This window comes from Nycticebus coucang, chromosome 3 (genome assembly GCF_027406575.1).
Source record: "Nycticebus coucang isolate mNycCou1 chromosome 3, mNycCou1.pri, whole genome shotgun sequence".
Taxonomy (NCBI): Eukaryota; Metazoa; Chordata; class Mammalia; order Primates; family Lorisidae; genus Nycticebus; species Nycticebus coucang.
The window spans coordinates 158898816-158918880 of NC_069782.1; the positions used below are offsets into that span (position 1 = coordinate 158898816).

General features: G+C 51.4%; 1 protein-coding gene across 1 annotated transcript in view; it reads right to left on the reverse strand.

The window, feature by feature from the left end:
- Window positions 1-20065, reverse strand: part of TCERG1L (transcription elongation regulator 1 like) — a 196518-nt gene that overhangs the window by 24241 nt on the left and 152212 nt on the right. The window contains exon 8 of the mRNA XM_053583531.1: window positions 13614-13683. Coding sequence (XP_053439506.1) covers window positions 13614-13683 — 70 coding nt within the window. The remainder of the gene's footprint in view (window positions 1-13613; window positions 13684-20065) is intronic.

Genomic DNA, 20065 nt, shown 5'->3' on the forward strand with positions numbered 1-20065 from the left:
GGGGCAGCGTTCTCACAGGTGCTATCGGTCACCAGATCACAGGTGGGAGCAGGTGGTTTCGCTGCATCTCAGAGCCTCAGAGTTTGATTTGGAAAAAAAATCAATTAATACAATTGCATTACTTTGGAAAATTTTCCAGGTCCAATGTGTACCGTGAAAGAGGGATTGGTCTTGGGCAACCTTTCACCCAGAACAGGTGTCATCGCCCTGGAGCATCCTCATTCCCCAGTTCTGTGCCCATCTGAGACATTGTGGCCAGAGGGTTCTCCACTCTGCCAGCCCTCTGAACCATTAGCTCAGCTGGTACTGGGGTGTGGGCCTTTGGGGTATGCGCGACTGTGTGGGTCCTGTGTGGGAAAAGCTGTAACACTGAGGTTGTCTGATTCCGTCAGGTGCAAAGGATACCTCTTATCTGATAAGAGGCACAGGCCCGAGCTCCGTGGAGCTGGACTCCAGGCTCTGAGGCTGCTCTGTTCTTCCTTTAGGGACAATGAACAAGCTTTAATCATGTGTCCGAAGCTGAGGGGACTCAGGCCCCGGGGCTCTGCCCATGGAAAACTCTCAGACAGGCCTCTCCCCACCTGGGTTGTTTCTGGGGAGATGTCCTGAGGTCAGAATAGCTGTCCTCGCTTAAAAAAAAAAAAAAAAGACAACCCCCAAACAGCTGCCTGCTCTAATACAGAGCAGAAGAGTGTGGGCCACCAGGCTTTTCAGCCAGTCTGAGGCGCCACTGCCCCTCCCACGAGGACACCTGAGTGTCTTCACTGTACCATGATGGACACTCAGACTGAAGTGACGGAGGGATTGAGGCTCAAACCTCTCTGTAGAGAAATAAAACACCCAGGTCTTTACTCCTCAGTGTTCTCACAGGAGGGAGCAGCAGTCCCCATGCCACATGGCCATGTGAGGATCTAGGAAATGGTCCATGTAAACTCCTGGAGCAGTGGCCATGCCGCCACCCGCCCTCCTCCAGCCTGTGCCCCGCAGACCTCCCAGTCCAGCAGGGCATGAACAAAGCCCGAGGGGGGTAGGGGGGTCCGAGCTGAGTCCCAAGCAGGAGTCTCAGGGCTAACGTGAGGCTTCTATGGCGGCCCTGGTAGATGTCCCCACCAACACCATCATTTGACTGCACGTGCAATAGAAGACTTTTTAGTTGACTGACAGCTGCCTGAAGGAAGAGCATGAGAGAGGAACAGAAACACACGGGACCCAGGTGGAGAGAGTCATGGGCCATGGGTCGTGGGTGCCATGGTGCTTTCATCTACGTAGAGAGAATGCTGATGTCTGAGTGAGGCCGGGTACCCAGGACCCAGGTAAACAGGGTCACAGGCACCATGGTGCTTCCATCTACGTAGAGTGAATGCTGATGTCTGAGTGAGGCGGGGTTTTGGAGAATTCCACCTGCAGGTGAGTTGAGTTTAAGGCGCTTCCAAGACTCACAGGGGAGTGTGACACTTGCTGTACATCTAACCTTGGCCAAGTAATAGAAGGTCTCTGGACCTTATTTGTGGTAAAATACACATTTTGGACAAAATGATCTTAAAATGCCTCATAGCTGTACAATTCAGTGATGCTAATGTGATCCAGTTAATCTCATACTGTTGAAATATTTAAACATCTTGACTGTCATCAGTGTATTAGCTCTGCCTCCCAATTTTGCAGTCCTATAAATTTGATAAACAGGCCTTCCACATCTTCATCCAACTTGTTCATAAAATGTTCAGCAGGAAATGACAAGGATGGCGCCTCCAGCAGCTCCCACCAGCCGTGGCCCCACAGGTGATGCCTTCGTGCACCAGGCTGGTGATGGACAGTCAGGCTGGGAAGGGATCAGGAGGTCAGGGCTACCCAGGGCCCTCCCCACCACCTCAGGGTCTGTCTGGGCCTGTGGGTGCCACGCCACCATCTGGGTCCCTGCTGATGGCCAGTCTGAGGCTGTCCTGTCGTAGCAGCAGACACCGAATGTGCTCCTTCCTCTCTTTGGCCTGCTGATATTTCAGGGTCAGTCTCCATCTGCTGCCCTGTGGTCAGTGATTGGTCATCTTGTGTGTGCATCTGGCCCTGACATGTCTCTGTCAGATAGTGAGGTGCAAAGGGTGCCCCTCCGGGACTCCTCAGTGCCATCCTCTCTCCTCCTGTGCCCCCTTCCTCCCTCACTTCACCCCCACACAGCCTCTCTTCCTGCTGGGCCAGAGACAGCAAACATCCTCCAGGCCTGCCTAAGGGCCCCCAGGTCGGTCAGGAGAGGCCACAGGCACCAGGCTGGATGGGGCTTTCCCACCTCATCCAGGAAGCACACCCACCTCCCCACATGCTCAGGACTGACCATCCAGCCGCACGAGGTTTCTCTGGAGCATGCGCATGAGGCCCCAGCGGGGACATCTCGCCTTCTCCACGCCACTCCCTGCACTGTCTTCTCGTCTCCAGTCGCTGCATCATCACAGCCCATGAGCCTTGTAGGCTGGTTGGGTTGTGTGCTGCCACCAGGCCAGGGTGGGCTGGGTCTGCCCCCTCCCCACTGCTGTGAGGACACAGGTTCTTCCTGTCCTCCTCTCCTGCCCACCAATCCTTCTCACCTCTGTGGACCTCTGTGCCTTTCCCAGGTGCCACTCATGGGTCTGCTCCCTTTACTCACACAGACCCGGGTGCTGAGCCTGGACTTCTGCAGGTGCCCATAATCTCCAGAAAGTCTCATCCTATCACTGGGACCTCCAGTTGTTCATCAATAAAGCAGAAACAACAGAGGCCCTGGCCACATAGGAGCTCATTGTAAGGATTAAAGGGAAGGAGACCTGATACATGCTGACCACTCACCATGTATCAGACCCTCTCCTTTCCAGCACCTGCACCACATTATTTAATGGTCACCACAACTCCATTTTACAGGTGGGGAAACCGAAATGGCACATCTAAAGTAGTCAACATGGGGCTGTGCTGTGAATACTATATGTAATAGTCTGATGACAATGGGAGAGATGATGTCCATTATGATGGTGATGGCGATAATGGGAATGATGGAGGTTATGAGGATGATAGTGATGGTGGTGGTGATTTTGTTGGTGATGGTTGGTGGTGGTGGTGATGGTTGGTGTTGGTGGTGATGGTTGGTGTTGGTGATGATTTTGGTGTTGGTGATGATTCTGGTGTTGGTGGTGGTTGGTGGTGATGGATGGTTTTGGTGATGGTTGTTGTTGGTGGTGGTTGGTGTTGGTTGGTGTTGGTGATGGTTGGTGGTGATGGATGGTGTTGGTGATGGTTGGTAATGGTGGTGGTTGGTGTTGTTGATGGTTGTTGGTGGTGTTGGTGATGGTTGGTGTTGGTTGGTGTTGGTGATGGTGATGATATAAATACTACCATGATGGTGATGATCATGGTGACAGTCGTGATGGCGATGATGGTAATGTTGATGATGTGATTATGACAAGGATGGTTGGTGGTAATTCTTCATCTTCTGACCATCCACACCAGTTCACTCCAGGTTGGGTCTCAGCCTTGTCTTCATTTCAGTGACATCTAATCTTTTATTTGATTTTATAAATGGGGAGAATCTATCCTTTCTTCCAGCAAAGTGGGCTGGGGATTCATCATCAAACTACTGCCAGACTGCAAATTTGGTGTTAGACACAACATGAAATTCTGCAGGAATCAAAGTTTCTGTGAATCACTTTGCCTTATGGGGCCACAGACAGACAGTTGTAACAAATGGTCTTTAGAGGAGACAAACTGTGAAAGATCTGGATTCTCTAGGATTTCAGCCTTGACGCTGTGCAGTGTGGGTGCCTCTGACAGCTGGAGTGAAGACTGCCACATGCATTGGGTGGGCTGCAGGCCTCAGGACGGCTGGGATTCAGAGTCCAGTATGGCGTCTCCATACATCACAGCCAGCATGGATCCTGGACGGGAGGCGCTGGCCCTGAGGAGAGGCCATGAGGAGCCAGTGGGCTCAGCGTGAGCAGCTTCTTCTGCTTCGTGTGGAGGTGACGCTGCCCATTGAACAGTGGCCAGAGCAGGAGGACAGCAATGCAGGGTCTGCCTGGCCGAGCTGGTGTGGGCTCCAGGTCGGTCTGCCTGGCCGAGCTGGTGTGGGCTCCAGGCTGGTCTGCCTGGCTGAGCTGGTGTGGGCTCCAGGCTGGGGTCTGGGCTGCCCAAGGTCCCCAGGTGCTTCAGCCCAGCCCCCCTACAAGTGGCCCTGCTTGGCTGACCGCTGGCGACCTACGACCTGCTTCTGCCCCATTTTATTCACTTCTAGTTGAGCCCTGGCCCCATCCTCTGGTTCCTGCTGCGGGCGGTCCTTCAGTCCAATGACACTTTCTAGGGATTGCTGTGGGGATCATCAAACCCATTCCCAGCTGGGCAGGCCAAGGGTGGGCAGGCCATGCTGTGGCTGGGCAGCTCCTCTCTGAGTACCCAGTGTGATCACATGTGTCTATTCCCTCCTGCACATGCTGTCCACATGCTGTGGCAGGTGGTTCAGGGGCAGAAAGCATGCTAGGGAGGGGACAGAGGAGGAGGAGGAGCAATCGGGCTGTGGTACCAGGAGATGCAGCCTGCCAGGGGCCCTGTGCTGCATGACAGGCACCAGTGTCAAGGCTTCCAGAGGCCCAGGGACTCTGCCAGCTGTGGTTCATGTGTCATCCAGCAGTGAAGCACCTGCTGAAAAGCGTTCCTGCTCTTGGAAGTGGCCTCTCAGTGGCTAGGGCAGGACTTGGTGAGAGCAACTCCATGTCACAAGAGGTAGGTCTGCCAGTGGGGAGGGGGCAGCAGCGCTGGCTGAGTTCCTGCTTCATGGCAGTCTCTTTGGGGATGCATGTACCCCGCTTGGTACCATGTCAGCCAGATTTGAGCAGTCTCTCCAGCAGTAAGATGGCCCCAAGCACCTCTTGGAATGAATTTCTGTACAGTGGCCTATGCAGCCTCCTCCCTTGGAAACTTGCACTGGGGCTCCTGAGAGCAACACTTGTCACCACCCAGGACGGCACATGGAGCTGCAGATGGGGGATTCCTGAGGTTCTGCACCTGGGCAGAAGGGAGTGGGGTACCCAGCCTGGGTGCCCTCAGCACGAGTATTTGGGGTACAGCTAGTAGACACTGATTAATCACACACAAAAAAAATGTCAGACAACTGACAAGAGCAAAGCCCATTCTCTTGCCTCTGCTTGCTGCCTCTCAGGTAGTTTTGGGGGAATGTTAGAGAGACACATCAGCTCAGCCATCTACATTCAGGACCCAAGGATCTAAAGCAAAACAAACTAAACAAAGCAAAGATGTTTAATGTCCCCTAAGGGCCACTCACAAAAGCAGCACAGGGCCAGAGCTATTGGAATAATAGGACTATAAGCCTGCAGAAAACGTCCCACACACTAAGGAGTGTAGCACCCAAGACCACATGTGGGAGTGGGCGCAGCAGCTGGGCCCACCAGCAGTGCCAGCAGAGGGCGGGTGGTAGCCCCAGTGCCGGTAAGCCCTGACTGCAGCTCAGCAGGTGTCCTAGCAAAGAGGTGAGCCCTGAGCCTCAGCTGCTAACAGGCTAAGGGGGCGGCAGCTGGGCAGGGACAGGGCCCAGGCTCCAAGCCACAGAGGAGCTGAGGAGGTCCAGGAAGGCTGAACAGACAGGGGTAGAGGCCGGGCCTGAGCATCTCCCCTCAGGGAGGAAACCTGCCCTAAGACAGACTGGTGTGAGCAGAGGCCCCGACAGACAGACAGACTGGTGTGAGCAGAGGCCCTGACAGACTGGAATGAGTAGAGGCTCCAACAGACAGACTGGCTAATGAGACACCAAGGAGAGGACAGGAAGGGCCAGATGCCAGTGAAACTGAGGAGCACAGGGACAGGTCCCCAAAGCCACAGCTCTGTAACAGGCATGGACTCAGGAGGGAGACCCAGAGCCCAGCCCCAGGGCCACTGACACCCTGCACTCATGGGGGTCTCACTGGGTAGTAATAACAAAGAAAGACTGTGGCCAAGTCCCACACACAGAACCAGGAAGAGAATGTGGGACCAACGGACACAACAGTGTCCAACAAATGCCACAGCAAGAGCACATGCCCGAGATTCAGATAAAAAGTTTAGGTATGAAAAAGAGCTAAGTTTAAAAATAGGCACTATCAATAACAGCATATAATAGAATAAAAAAATTGAGAGAAAAAGAATATTGAGCAACAGAAAGGTTTAAAAAGAGTCTGATAAAATCCAGAAAATAATTAGAAACAAAAGGAGAAAACAGAAATGAAGAATAGACTGGAAGGAACTCAAGAAGGAATAAATCCCACAAACAACGTCTCAGGGGCAGGCGTGCGGGAGACGAGGGAGGGGCAGCAGGAGGCACTGACGGAACACAAGGGGGCCGCTGCAGGGGCGCGGGGGGACGCAGGCCGGCCGTGGCGGGCGGGACGCAGGGGTGCGGCGGGACGCAGGCCGGGCCTGGGGGCACTGGGCGCCTCCAGCGAGGGCACACGCCCTAAGAACTAACTCAGGGAGAACGTCCTTACGTACAAGGCATCCAGGACGTTCGGCTGAGGTGTGCTTGATACCCGGGATAATTGACCCAAACCCACAGGAAGGAGACACTCCCTGTCACTGTCCTCTGAAGGATGAAGATAATATCTGGAGGGGGTTAAAACATCAACTACGTTATACCCCAGTTCCCAACAAATTGGTCATCTTTCCAAGACGTTAGGAAACCAATGCGCTATTTTGAAAACTGATATTGAAGGGGAAGAATTAAGCATTTATCTTGTGTTTTCCCGTTTAACTGTACTCAAGGGAAGCAAATAGAGGTACAAATTTCTCTTTAGAAAGGAGTCAGGTGAGTAACTTCAATTGAAGTGATGGAATCAGGATGTGAGCATTTACCAAGGTCTAAGTAGCTAATAATGGATGCAAATCACCTGTTCACAGCACAGAAAGACAGACAGCTGGAAATTATTCACCTCCTGATGAAGAGAATTCAACACTGCTAAGAAGCACTCTTGCTGGAACAGGAATCAAATCTGGCTCTGATGGAGCCTCCAGACCTAACACCAATTCACGCAGACACAGGGGACAGAAGAACGTGGTGAACACTCCACATCGCAGGGATACAGCCGCATGTGCCCAGACGGAAATACACGCTGGTTAAAACGAAAAAACAAAACAAAACAAACCCCCCACCTCACTTCTCTAAAAAGAAAAAAAAAATGAGTGGGACTGAAGAGGAGAAGCCTGTTGGTTAAAAGAGATTTAGGAGAGAGGTGAGTTGAGTGTGATGTAGGAACTGAACTTGGATAATGATCTGAAAAATAAAACTGTCTCAGAACAAATGAAATGATCAGGAAACTGAACAATGACTGTGAGGTTATCCGAGAGTGCCCGGGAGTTACTGCTGTCTTTCGGGTGTGGCTGTTTCCATGCTCCCATTTTTAAATCCTTGTATTTTAGTCTTGTGTCCTAGAATATTTACCCATGAAATCTATACGATATTCTGAGTTTGTTTCAAAACAGTTTGTGGGGATGGACGAAAGCTGAACAATTCTAGCCACGAGGCAGGTACTGGAGGCTGGGATGGTGGAATGTCGGGGCTAAGTGTCCTGTTCCATTTCCTATGCTAAACTTTTCCACAATAAAAAGGTAAACGTGGGTAAAATAACTATCACTCCTTAACTGGGTACATGCATTTTTTTTTCACTGTGTTAGACCCTTTCTGACTGTCAGATAAACAAACACTTCTCCGGCTCAAGCTGCCTCTTCTGCCGCATTGAAGCCCCTCTGCTTCGATGGGAATCACTTCATCTCCACTGTGGGTCCTTCAAATCCACCTAACCCACTTTCTGGCCCACAGTCACTTTCTCTCTCTCTTTGGCTTCTCCCTCCCTCAGGGCAAACCTGTCCCTCTGGCTGTCCCCTGCAGGGCCGCTGTGCTCTTCCCTCACCATCTCCCCCACCTTCAAGGTGAGCAGTGTCTCACCATGGAAGGGTTAGCAGGTTCAGCAGAGCCAACCTGTTATTTCTCATAAAAACAGGACAAATAAATTCTCTTTCAGGAGAGACAGGAGGCCACTATCTCAGATCATTATAAATGTGTATTCCAAGGGGCTACAGAATGCCCCCATGTCCCAGACATCCAGTCTTGTGAAGAAAGGGGTGACGTTTCGGCAAACTGACCCCCCCTCTCGTGGAGATGTCCCTGTACCCCTGCCATGACATGGATGGACGAAGGCCCTGCCTACCCACACTCACACCCCAAATATGGATTAATGTGATTATATGAAAAGATTACTGAGGAAAGACCTACTTCTGGGAAGGAAAGAAATGGTCAGGGTATTCTGGTGACTCTGGGTGTGCCCTTGGGTACAGCTGGTGACTTACAAAACTATATTTCAACTTCAAAAAGCTGCAGCAATTTCAGAAATCCTAAGTGTGGTTTCAGCCTCCGTGTCCAGGTTTCTGAAGTTTAGTTGCTCCTTGCTGGGGGAAGGGACAGAAGCAGGGACACTGCTCAGAGTGGCCTTACCACCTGGGCACACTGTGCTCCGTAGGACTGGAGGAACTCTGGATGTAGGAAATCCCCCAGGCCCTGTTTAAAAGGGAGGGTTCTAAAGTCAGAAGATCAAAGTGGAGCTGGAAATTGAAATTGTCTTGTAAAATTAAAGTCCATTTTCAGGGAAGGTTCATCTCCCAGAGCTCCGTCCATGGGTGCTTGTCTGGCTGGAGGGCAGAGGACAGCAAGAAACCAAATCCAGCCCAACTCTCCTGTCTAGAAAATGTCCCCACTGCCTTGAAAAGCCTGCCCACAGCCCATGTGTTATTTATGGAGCAACTGAAAACCCCCCTGCCTGCCGGCCGGAGGATCCCACTCTGAACACCCCTTGATGGCTTTCTCCTGGGGTGCACCATGGACACCATAGATCTGCTCTGGTGTCCAGGGGCCCCTGTAAGATCCCACTCTGAGCCCTTCCCACCCAGGGGCCAGAACTAAAACAGGACAGCAGCTGCTGCCCATGTCAGCCAGAGGCCCTAAGGAGGCTTGGAAGTGGTGAGGTGTGCAGTCCAGGGCAGGGGGCGTGGGTGCCGTGACTTGGGGCTGCTTGTGAGCTCAGGAGCTTCCCAGAGTGAGGAGGCCAGACTGCAAACTCAAAACTCAGAATGGACTGGGGATGGGGTGACAAAGACCACGAAGGGACAGATTCACTCTCCTCTCCGATGATGTCACCAGAGAATTAACAGAGACCCTGTGCTGACAATTCTAGCGCAGATAATTCTGCTGTCACCTAGGGACAAACCAAAGATACAACTCAACAGTAATCTTAATTTGGAGTCCACAGATTTTTTTAGTGTTATCTTGTAGTATTTTCAAAGAAGTAATACTGTCTTTCCCAGCAGCTAATTTTTCTGGGATGCTATAACTCACTCACACATGCTCTGTGTGAGTTCAGAGTGAGGGGTGCCAGCCCCTCCTCACCTCTGCACCAGTACACAGAGCTCTGTCTGTTCCTCCGTGCTCTTCCTCTCATACTTGGCTCTACACGGGTGTGGCCTTGACGTGGGGACAGCCATGGGCAGTGGCTGCAAAGCCCCCAGACTTATGCAGATCACAGATCACTGCTGCTTTGTCCAGTCCTTTGGATGGTGGTGCTCTGCTTGTATTCCGGAGGGACCCACCCTGGCCTAGGCCACCCCCAGGTGGGGCGCAGAACCACAGCCACACAGCTGGATGGACTGTACCTCAAGGTCATGTATGGCCACTGAGTATAGGGGCTCCTCCTGGGAACTATTCAGCATGTCCCAGAAGCACCCTGAGGATTGTGTTAGTGTGTCCTGTGGCCGCCTTGGTTTTCCAAAAGTAGAGTTCATAGGGGGCATATGTGAAGAACTGGGAGGTGGCCATATTGGACACTTCTTGCTTATTCTGACTTTGGGTTGTCAGCCAAAGCTGCACCTGAGCCCAGGAAAGCACCCAGTGATGTTGCAGCGGTGAAGGTCGACTTCAACACACACATCCAAAGCCTTAGTCGGCATTCTCAATGTTTACAAACTATCACAATAAACAAAATCCCAGCCAACAGGTCTATTTTGGCCACCCCATAGTACAAGAAATCTATGTGAAATGTCACAGAAACCTAAATGTGTTTACAGGCCATTGGGGCCAGGGATAACTACAAACAAAAGGGACCAACCAGGTCCACACTTCACTACTGTTAACTCAGCAGACTTTGAGTTCCATAACTGTCAAACTCAGCACCTCAGGCAGGGGCGAGAAGCCATTTGTACCAGTGGCAATTTTTTCTCTGGTGTGTTTTGTGGATGATTTCATTCTGATTTTTATTTTTTTTTCTTTTTCTTTTTTCTTTTTCTTTTTTTTTTTTATTGTTGGGGATTCATTGAGGGTACAATAAGCCAGTTACACTGATTGCAATTGTTAGGTAAAGTCCCTCTTGCAATCATGTCTTGCCCCCATAAAGTGTGACACACACTAAGGCCCCACCCCTCTCCCTCTGTCCCTCTTTCTGCTTCCCCCCCATAACCTTAATTGTCATTAATTGTCCTCATATCAAGATTGAGTACATAGGATTCATGCTTCTCCATTCTTGTGATGCTTTACTAAGAATAATGTCTTCCACTGATTTTTAGAACAACGGGCACAACTTTGTTGAATTCCTCCAATAATTCATTCAATTATTTAAAATAAACATCAACTCCTTAACACAGAACCATCAAAAAGCAGGTCTGCACTGGTAAAACACCTGCACATCAGAATAAGCACAGCCTCCAGGACCCACCCAGGAAGGGGCAAATCAATTTTCCTGTTCCACAGAACCTGTGACCACAAGTCAGGAACACATGCCATTAAATCGTAAATAACAAGCTCTTGGAAATGACACTCACCAGGTAGTGTAAAATACTTCAGTAATTCAAAAGCCTGTCACTGTGACATATTTCTCCTCCAAAAGAATTTCAGGAAAAGTTTCATTTGGGCCTGAATTATTTGTATAATCAATTTAATTCCATCTATGTAGGAATGCCTAAAATGTCCCTCTTATGCCAAATTCCATAAGAAATGTAAGGACAGACAGAGGCCAGCATCCAAACAGTCTTCATCCTGCTTTGTTAACTTGTGTCTTAAACTTGAGAGCTTGACGCTGCTGAGTCACACTGTATGGGAGGATTTTATGTGCTTTTTGATGAGATTTCTTGTACTATGGGGTGACCAAAATATACCTCTTGGCTGAGATTTTGCATATTATTTATGCAAAATAGGCAGGTCAAATGCACTGATTTCAGCAAGCTTTATAGAGGCATGTTCTCTTACTATAAATTTCAGATTCCACTAGTTAAAAATATATAAAAAGCATTTAGGATTTGAGGAGAAGTTGGACTTACTGGCAATAGCCTTCCGAAAGAGGAATGAAGATGCTGGGAGGATGCTGGCAATTCACCCAGCAAGGGCCCATCAGCTCTAAGCCAGGGGCATGTGGACTGGTGCTGGGCGGGAAAGCTGCACGTGTCAGGCATCCCCCCAGGTCAGCATGGCTCCCATCAACTGGCTCATACTCAGACAGCTGGGACCCGAAGGGGCACACCAGGTCTGCAGGCCCACTGCACAATGACACAGACTTCCCAGGCACTTTCCTCCTGGACCTCGCTGGTAACACGAAGCCACCCCTTGGCAGCAATGTGGCAGCATCTGGTAAACATGGATGGAGGCCTGAGCCGCCTCCTCTTACACGGAGTCTGCGAGGCAGAAGCAAAACAGGAAACTGACAGTTGCCAAAACAGGACAGCTCCATGCAAAACATCACATGTGCTTCAATGTTAGTTTTCAATTACGGAAGTCATTCAGATGATTGAAACCGAAATTAATGTTTCGACGTTATTTAAATGCCAACTGTTCAGAACCCGCGGCCAGTCCCTGGGGTGCAGCACGCAGCCGGGTGACGCAGGCAGGCATCCAGCTGCCTCGGATGCTGAGAGCTCTTCCTCCTACAGGCGCTCAGAATTCATCAAGCGATGCTACATTGCCACTTCTCTTTTGCCTCGGGAAGCTCATCTCGTTTCACAAATTAAGCATATATATCCCAAGACGAATCAGAGAGACATACACATCAAAGGACAATCAGCGTATCTGAGCAGAGACGGCTTCGCTGACATTGCCGAGTGATGGTGGGACAGACACACTGCCTGCCCTCCCCAGAGCACTCAGCCCCACCAAAGGCTCACGTCATCCATCCCCACAGTGTCCTCTGACCCCCGAAAGTGAATTTCTGGGGAAAAGGTTTGGGGCAGCAAGGTCCTGGAGGTGGTGGGAGGTGGCCGCACTCCAAGCTCTCTGTCTGTGCCGTGTGTGTCCCAAGTGCACGGGACAAGGTCCAGGACCCAGGTGGAGGAGGAGGACAGCCCTGCCTCCGCCAGCCCAGCTTCCTGAAGTAGGGCAGTGTTCCCTTCCTTGTATTTTTCTGGAAGGTTCTGTGGTGTCTGATTATTGCTCCATGGGCACCGTTTGGAGAGCAGAGCCTTTCCTGTCCCCCTACCAGCAGTCAGGTACCCACCGACCTGGACCCTACTCTCTCTCCTCCATTCCCCTCACTGTCCCTTCCTCCTTTGCTGAAAAATCACAACATGAAGGACAGAGGTGACAATAGGCACAGATTCCAAGTCAAAATTTCATATTACATCTTCACAGGCATATTTTTTAAAGAGAAAACACAAATATTCACACTCTCCCCTGGTTCCTGCTGCAGGTTTAGGGTATCCCACGAAAGGGGCTGACACAGGGACCCAGTGCATAAGTGACGCCCCTGCTGGGCCCTGTGGGACCCAGGTTCTGTGGGGACAGGTGGGCTGACAACAGCCGAGCCCAGGGAGCAGCCAGTGAACCCTCGTCAGCTGCTGCCCAGGTTCCCTCCCACCTTGCTCTGGAACGCTGGGTACAGCAACGTGTCACTTCTACCTCCCCTAGTCCTGGGGACTTAGACTCTCTCCCCAAATGTGCCTTTTTCTGTGAGATTCATTATGTAAGGAGGGCAGTGCGATGGCCCAGTGGGAGGCATGAAAGGGGTAAGAGCCACCTCTGGCTTGAAGGGAAAGATGGATGCCCCACCCTTGGGCACAGAAACCCCCAACAAGCCGACTTGGATGGCCACTCCCCACGCACCACATGCATACGCACTGACACCACAGGCCTTGTGTCCACCAGCAGCCCTCCGGGCTGCTGCAGTAGCTCACCTTACACATGAGAAATAGGAGCTCACGGATGGATTTCTTTGTCACAGTCACTGAGCACGTGAGACACAGAGCTGGAGCCATGCCAGAGACTCGCCCTCAGCACACAGCAGTGTCCGTGCCCCTGGCCAGCCTGGCTGCTCCTACGGGGCTTGGGATGTGCAACCAGGGCAGACTCGCCAGTGTCCGGGTGGGCCGAGAAGCCAGCTCTGTGCACAGCATCTGGGGAGCTTGTGGCTGCTGAGGCGCGATGGTTCCCAGGGCAGCTGCTAGAGCAGGACCCAGACCTCTCATTGCCTGTTCAGCAGGTGAACTAGTTCTCTGGCCCAAGTCAATACAGTCAGAGGATGCCTTTTCCTTCCTCACTGCCTAAGCAGCCTCTTAGGTAAGACCCACCAGGAAAGAGCGTTGGCACCTACCGGTTCCGCTTGGTTTTCATGTCTTGGTCCTCCCTGCCATCTTCAGAACCAGACCCATCGCTGCAGTGGGCTGAAAGAAAGTCAGGGTAACAGAGTCTGCATGTCAGTAGTCAGCATGGGCAAGACCACCACATAGCACTCACTCTCAAGGGTACGCATCTGGAAACAGAAAAAGCAGACTTCTCCTAAAGATTGGTAGGAAATCCTATAACCAGTTTTCTCCTGGTACAAATTCCCACTGTTCTTATATTACAGCAGAAGACAAATCTGCCATTGCTCTTCTGCAGAGAGGTCATCTTTACGGGGTGGCTAGGCCTCCCTGAGGGGCTGGGGCTGGGGAATCAAAGGCAGGCGTCTGCCTGGGCACCTCCTTGTCCGTGGGGGTGAGGGCCTGGGAACAGGCACCCCCACGTCCTTGCCCACGAGACCTGGGCAGCCCACTGCCCAGCCCCAGTGAAGGGCTCGCTCTCAGCATCCCTTCATCCACTCAGCAGGTGACCCCACTCCCCTCACGTGCGGCCCGCACTCTGCTGACCACCTGTCTACTTCAGATGGATCTGAAGGCCAGTCCCTACTTCCGTCCTGAAGAAGTTGGCCCTGTAAACGTATGATGAGCTTTTGGAATGATAAAATAAGAAGGTGCTCTGGTGTTTTGAATTGGTCTCCAAGAGAGGAAAAGGAAAAACGAGCGTACAGAGGCCCTTGTGCTTTACTGCTTCTGTCCTGATAGGCGTAATGGTCTCCAAATGCTCTCGGGCTTCACAAGGCCCTCCGCCTTGCTTTCTCATTCTGCCTCTACCTCCGCTCCAAGCCACGCGCTCGTTAGGGCTGAGGCAGGGTGAGCAACGCATCCCCCAGGCTCTAGCCCTGCCATCGGAGGCTGCTTACTCCCCCCATGCCCCGCCTGGCCCCCAGGCTCTGAGGTGGGAACAGGCTCTGTTCCTAGTGAATGGAACATTCAGGATAGATGGCAATCCAGCAGCCATGCTCCATGGCTTTTCATCTTATAAAACCTGACAAGTCTGTGTACTGGGTGTGGAATCCCATTTATGCCTCTGAGACCGGCTCTCGGTTCAAATCTACACACAGCTTTGCCTCCAGTGTGCCATGCAGGGCCCCTGGCCAGACTTGACTCAGGCTCTGTAGGCCGGCCTGGCTCTGCCCCTCTGCAGGTGCCAGGCTCCTGGATGGGCTGCTCTGCCAGGCCTGCCTGGCATCCTCAGGCACCGATGCAAGGGCTCCCCCAGGAAGCCCTGACATTACAGGCAGCACCCTCCCTTTCCAAAGTGATGCTGGTGCAGGAGGCAGGGCTTCTTCCTAGGCAGTGCAGGGTGGGGAGGGGCGGGCAGGACAAGCCCAGGGAGGGTGGCGGAGCCAGTGCCCAGGCACATCCCAAGGCACGTTCCCAGGCCCTCCATAGAGGGCTCAACCTCAGTGCCACCCCCACAGGGCTGGGTCACTCCTCACTTTCCAGGCTGTCCCATGCTATCTCCTGCGAGGCAGCTGTTCAGTGAGAGCCATGCCCCCTGCCCTCTGGGAGCCATGGCTCCTTCCCACTTGTGACAGCCACATGTCTCCAGAAATGGCCAAACGTTCTGCAGGCTAAAATCACCTACTCCAGTGGAGAGCCACTGGTCTGAATGAAAGATCATTTCCAATCGTCAAGGATGCTGAATGCCTGGCCATCCTCCTCTGCCCCCTCCCTGCAGGTGTCTTTCCACAGCTCCAACAGTGCCCCCAGGCAGGTCCCTGAGGCGTCTCCCCTGAGCGTCACTCCTGCCTGGCTTTCTGCCCTGTCTTGTGGGCGCTCCGCCCGGCACCTGGGGCTCACGGTTCCCTGCCTCTGCTTGCACGTGAGGCTCAGTCTGTGGCTGGGCCCTGCTGGCCCCTCTTCTCCTGCCCCATCTCCCGGGGACCCCTTCTCAGCCTCTTCCAGACCAAGAGCTCAGCTAGCCATCTGGAGCCCCTGGTGTTTGAAATCTGTGTCTCCTGCCTGGTATGTACAGAGGAGGTGACGTTTTTGCTCAGTTTCAAAGAAGATTGGGATTTATTTTTTGTCACCCACGTGTCTTTTAGGCAGATGAAGTGGGAGGTGATGAGAATGGTGGAGACAAAGAGCTGAAGCAGCCATGGAGAGGAGGATTCCTCCCCCTTTGTCATGGCACACACCCCAGGGAGGCATGAGCAGCCACGTCAAAATGTCTTTCAATTAAAAAAATGATGTCATACGATTACAAAGATATCATTTAAAATAAATGTGTATAATATTGGTTATTTTTAAAGTGTTTTCATCTGTTCGCTTCAAATATTTTCAACATTGAAAAAGCCTTCCTAATTGAGATACAGAAATCCAGAACCAAAAAACAAAAATATTTATTAATTTGATTGCGTTTAAAAATGGACCAGAAGGGATGAAGGAGATGGGATCTTTCAGGATAAGCTCCTCCCTCCAACTGCCAGCGAGCAGGAATGATGATGGGAATCAAGTAGTTCAGGACTGTGGGACCAGGTCAGATGCTGTAACTTCTAGGGCAGTGCAGGAGGAGAGGAGAGGCTACCATCCTTACCCGACTGCAGGTAGTGGAACAGAGACGTCAGCAACCACACACAACGAGGAATATGCACTGCGTGAAGGAGTTTGGGAAAGTCACAAATGATGATTCAGCCCCTGAAAAGCCTCGCGCAGTAATCCTTGGGACTTCAGAGAATCTGATTTCTAACGATGCCACATTTTGTTATAATATGCATAATGTATAGTTTGCAACAAAAAAAAAATTCCAAAGTGTACAAAGAAACATGAAAGCATGGCTCACTCAACTGATTTTTAAAAAATGGCAGACATTATCCCTGAGAAAGCCCATATACAAAAGTTAACCCAAAGTAGATTAAAGAGCTAAATTTGCAAGCCACAATTATAAAACTCCTTGAAGAAAACGTAAAGAGAAATCTTCATGACATTGTATTTTGCAATGATTTCTGAAGTTTGACACCAAAAACATAATCAATAAGAGAAAAGTGCTAAATTAGACTCACTCAAAGTGAAAAACTTTTATGCCTCAGAGGACTCTACCAATGAAGTGAGAACACTAATCACAGAGGGGGAGAAAATATTTGCAAGTCATAAATCTGATAAGGGATTTACTATCCAGACTGTGCATAAAACTCCCATGACTCAGTAACAACATAAAACAAATGACCCAATTAAAAAATGTGAAAGGATATGAACAGAAGTGTCACCAAAGAATAGCCTGCAAGGCCCAAGATCATATGGGAGAGTGGTCAACACTGTTAGGCCTCGGGGAGTGCACACCACACCCCAGGTCAGCACAACTTCACACTCCTATGATGGCCATAAAAACAGGCAAAAAAAAAAAAACAAAAACCCGAAAACAACAAGTATCAGCAAGGATGTGAAGAACATGAATCCATGTGCTCTGCTACAACAGGAATGTATAAAAAAATGGTGTGGACACTACTGGCAAAGGTTTGGCCATTCTTCAAAATGTTAAGAATTGTCAGATGAGCCAGCAATTCTACTCCTAGGTACATACCGAAAAGGATTGCAAATAGGGTCTCACTCTTGTGGGGTGGTAGCATATAGAAATATTACTCACAGTGGCCAAGCAGTGGTAACAACTCAAGTGTCCATCAGCAGATAAATGGATAAACAAAATACAAATTCTGGTCTGTCCACACATCAGACTATGACACAGCATTAAAAGGAGCAAAGTTGTGTCAATGCTGGAACAAGAATGGGCTGTGAAGAGGTTACATTCTGTGAAATAAACTCAACACAAAAGGGCCAGGACTGTTGACTCCCCTGTGGTGAGGTGCAGAACAGGCAAGTCTTCCGAGACACAGAGTGGACGAGAGGCCACAGGGCTGAGCGGAGGGGGCAGGAAGGTGCTGCTCACTGCACTGCCAATGTACCTGTTGCCACTGAATCATACACTTACAAATCGTTAAACTGCTAACTTCATGTTGTGTATATTTCACCACAGTAAGAAAGAAAAAGAACAACTTATTTACTAGCAAAAGACAAACAAAAACGAAGGAAAATACTGCAATAATATTACAGCCAAGCATCCCTTGATGGACCTGAGTCCATAAGAGAGATGAGGAAGGAGGCGGCCAGCCAGCACACAGATCCAATTTCACTCAAACTTAAAGAAATGCCAAGTGACACCAAGGGCGGCTTTACAAGTTGACTTCTCATGGCCTGTGGTGCTCACGAGGGAATACGGACCCTGCTAGCAGGAGTCTGACTCTCCAGACAGTCTTCACAGGGAAATTTAGCAATACTTTTCAAAAATTTAAAACACACATACTTTTGATCTGGCAATTCCAATAATGTAAACTTACACAATAGATATGCTTATAAAAACACTCCTTGGGGCGGCGCCTATGGCTCAGTGAGTAGGGCGCCAGCCCCATATGCCCAGGGTGGTTGGTTCAAACCCAGCCCCGGCCAAACTGCAACAAAAAAATAGCCGGGCGTTGTGGCAGGTGCCTGTAGTCCCAGCTGCTCGGGAGGCTGAGGCAAGAGAATCGCGTAAGCCCAAGAGTTAGAGGTTGCTGTGAGCCGTGTGACGCCACGGCACTCTACCCGAGCGTGGTACAGTGAGACTCTGTCTCTACAAAAAAAAAAAAAAAAAAACACTCCTAGGTGTATGTGTGAGTGTATGTGTGTATGTGTGTACACACACATACAAAGACGCTCTCACCAGCATTATACGTCTGTGTCAGAACAAACAAGCACATGGGCAAGAAGTCACCAGAGGGCAGGGCTGATGGGGTCAGCACATGTCCAGACAAGGGGAGGACAGCAGAAAGACATGGGGGTGGCGTGGGAGACCGAGAGAGGCTCTGTGCACACGGAGCTGAGATGAACCCAGCTGAGCCCCAGGCCCCGTGCAGAGCAGGTGAGGCCTCACTGTAATTCTGAGATGCCTTATGTACACGTACACATACACACAGCACGTAGACAGACACCTCAGTATTGTAAAATGTGCTGAGCCCTGGAGGCTGGCAGGTGTGCAGGGCACAAAACCCAGGTCCCCTGGAAGGGCAGGGTTGCCCCTAGAGCCCAGGGGAGGGCTTCACAAGTCACCTTAAGACCCCTGGGAGAGAACAAGGCACAGGCTTACCACTCTGGAGAGTCTTCCCCTCTGGAAAGCCCCTCCCCTGGGTAGCCCCGCCCCACCCCACCCCTGGATGGCCTCTTCCCCAAGAGCTCCACCCCTTGAGATCCCCGCCCACCTGGAGAGGCCCAGCATTTGCACCTGCAGTGGTCTCAGGCCTTGCTGAGTGTCCCTGGCCACCTGGATCTGTTGTGATTTGGCAGTTGTGTGCACTGTTGGCCAAACAATGCTAAGGGAAGTGACCCATTCCCTTCTGGCAGCTGTGTTTGCTCTGGGGTTGGTTCTACACTCTACTTAGGGAAATGCATGCTATTACCGATTTACATTTGTCTTGAATATAAATGTCCGGTGTGTTCACAGAGCAGCTGAAGCTAGTGAAGTCCATGTCATCTCTACCTCAGGCTGGGGGCCAGCCAGGGTGAGTGTGTAAAGCTGCCCCATTGTTCCCACTGATTTGAGGGCCACCTGGCTCCCATATGTACTTTAGATGGGGGCTAGGGTGCCCTTCCTCCTCCTGTGCTCTGGAGTCAAACCCTGGACTGCAAATCCCAGCCCCCCACTTGCTAGATGTGTGTGATTGAATTCTCTTTAGTAAAACCAGCCTGGGTCATAGCACAGTGGCCCCAGCAGTGTCCAGGCCCCACCCTGGGCCTGTATGTGCAGGAAGCTGAGGCTGCTACAAAGTCACCTTGATAGGGGAGGCAGTCCCGTGTCACGCACTTGATCACAGGGACCTTGGCAGTCTGGGAGAGGCAGAGGCCAGAGCCAGAGCGGGGACTAAAGCCAGAGGAAGGGCCTTCGAGCCTAGCAAATCAGGTGACCTTGAGATGCTGGTGAGGCAGGGAGGACAGAGCCCTGTTGGCCACTGAGACTTACATGGGACTCCACCCTCCGGAGCTGTACTATAACCCACCTGTGTGCTTTTAAGCCATTTTGTGGTAGTTTGCTGCAGTAGCAATGGGTACAGCCCTGGTGGCACCATCTCACAGGGCCATGGACAAACGAAGCCAGGTGGGGGCTAAATGCTGAACAAGAGGCCCTCAGGCTGTGGCAGGGAGGACCCACCCTCTCAGTTCCTGCGGCCCAGGCTTCCCGCCCTCCTTGGCCATGGGGGTGCGGGCAGGAGACAGAAGGGCAGGAGGCGCATTTATGCCCCTTCTCCCCTCCCTTCCTGCACCCCAGGAGAAGAGCCCACCAGCCTCATCTAACGGTCAGATGCGTCCCACTGGGCAGCGCCAAACCTCCCAGCACAGGGCGGAGGGAGCTGCAGGTGCATCTCCTACATGGCCAGAAGCTCTCTACCGAGAGGCC